At 55.4% G+C, this 2,128-nt stretch overlaps 1 protein-coding gene across 1 annotated transcript; it reads right to left on the reverse strand.

Moving 5' to 3' along the window:
- Positions 1–353: 353 nt before the first annotated feature.
- Positions 354–1,419, reverse strand: LOC133926041 (uncharacterized). The gene has a single exon (XM_062371774.1). The coding sequence runs from the start codon at positions 1,371–1,373 to the stop codon at positions 513–515; it is 861 nt and encodes a 286-aa protein (XP_062227758.1). The 5' UTR covers positions 1,374–1,419; the 3' UTR covers positions 354–512.
- Positions 1,420–2,128: the final 709 nt, after the last annotated feature.

Below are 2,128 nucleotides of genomic sequence, written 5' to 3' on the forward strand. Positions count from 1 at the left end.
TTTCAGGAACTTGATCTAGATCCAGATCATGGTCATGGTTTGATTTAAGAATAGCGTTAGCAGATATTTAAGTAATTTGCATCAATGGGATCCTCTTCTCCTTTACTCATATGTCATATCCATAGATAGATTATATTTATGAAATAGTTCCTCTATGCATTACAAATCAGCAAATTTCTCGTGGAAATTAAAGGGACACAGCAGCAAATATATATGGAGAAGAAGAAAAACGCTTGATTCGATATCTTGTACTGTTGTACATGCACCGACCGTCAGAGATGGGTTTAAGCTTGTGAACACAAACTATGAAAGCATTTTCTCCAACGAAACACATATATATCACAGGAATGAGTTTCAGGTAGACAAATTGAAAGGAGATGTGCAATGAGACAGCGAAATATACAGCCGATCGAACAAGAGTTATTTTGCTTTTTATGTACACTTGGGTTAATTTGGAGTCTTAATTTGATGTCCAAATTAAGATGTCAATGGCCAAGAAGTAGCAGTAGCAATTAGCATGTCTGGGTGTGGATGTTTAGGAGTGCGACCCTGGTGTGCAGGATGCTCCTGAACACCTTGTCGCTGCCGGCTTCCATCGCCGCAATGCATTCGTCAAGCTCCTCTAGTTTGTCGAGTGCAGCCATCTCCTTCTCCTCGTCGGAGGAAGCAGCTGCAGCCTTGTTGGTCCTCTTGACCAAGGAGATGAGAGTCGTTGACTTCTTGGTCGAAGAGGCGGCGGCTGCAGTCGCGGCCGATGAGAGGGACTCGACGGCGGAGAACACGGCCGCGGACGCGGACGCGATGGCCGCCACGGCCTCGGCGAGCACCCCGGACACCTCGACCTCCGCGGCGCTGGCCTCGGAACCGACCTGGGGCCACTTGCAGGCGCCGCGCACGGACGACGCAAGGCGGGCGAGCTCCTTCTCGGCGTGGCGCTGCGCGCGGGCCGCGGAGGAGAGCCTCGCGCAGTCGCGCCTCCGGAGCGCGGCCTGGACCTCGGCCGCGCGGCGCTTGAGCTCGAGGAGGGTCTCCTGGAAGGCGCCGTGCGCGTCGGCGAGGACGAGGAAGCCGTCGAGGAGGCAGTGTGCGGTGGCGGAGCCGGCCTGCAACGCGTTGCGCGCCTCCGGGAGTAGGAGGAGCTCGGCGAGCGCGGCGTGGAGCGCGTCGAGGTGGGCGAGGCCCGAGGAGGCGGAGGTGGGTTCGGCGACCCAGGAGCGGACGGCCCGGACGCTGTTGTGGAGGTGGGCGAGCAGCGGGTGGGAGCGGCAGGAGGGTAGGCTAATGGAGCGGACGTGGCGCGCGGCGGCGCGGGGCTTAGAGGAGCGCGCCGGGCTGAGAGGGAAGGAGATGGAGCGGCCGAAGGTGGGCGCCATTGCTGAGTGCCGGATCTTGTTCTTGCTGCTTTGCGTTTGCTGTGTTGTTGTGCTGGGGAGAGGAAGAGCCGAAGAAGGGGCCGGTATATAAAGAGGGTGGCGAGGCAGCAAGGCACCACCATGCGTGGGCGGTTGGTGCAGGTGCAGGGAGCAAGGAGACGATCGAGGGAGACACGATCCGCGAGGGGAGGGGACGTGCTTCGCTGGCGGGCAGGCAGCAGCTTGCGGCCTCGTGGGATGTGATGGATGGTCTGTGTTACACGTGGAGTCTGCTGCTGGATCATCGGCGAGGCTGGATTCCTGCCGCGTCGGGATCCCGATCCAGATCCCGGCAGAGCTGTCCTGCATGCGTGCCCTCACCGATCGGCAGCAGCATAGTCACACTCACAGCCACAGATTCGATCCTGTGATCGAACAGTGGATTCAGGTAGCTACTGGCATGGAGTACCTAATCACCGAGCTACACATGCATCCTGATGCATGAAACCTCCATCTGTTCCAGAGATTACCACGATAGATTAATCCAAGAATGATACTATATATATGGATGCATGAGGACAACAATGCATGCATTCGAACTGGTCATAATATTACGTACCCATGTAATAACAACGATTGATGGAATCAAACAGCCCTTAGCTCCAACCATCATGTAATTGCCAAGTTGGTCAGCTTGCTACTTAGTAGTGACTAGTGATCAGTAGCTTTAAGTCTAAAAAAGCTAGCTACTGCTTACTTAACCCTACCACTAATTA

This window comes from Phragmites australis, chromosome 8, assembly GCF_958298935.1.
Source record: "Phragmites australis chromosome 8, lpPhrAust1.1, whole genome shotgun sequence".
Taxonomy (NCBI): Eukaryota; Viridiplantae; Streptophyta; class Magnoliopsida; order Poales; family Poaceae; genus Phragmites; species Phragmites australis.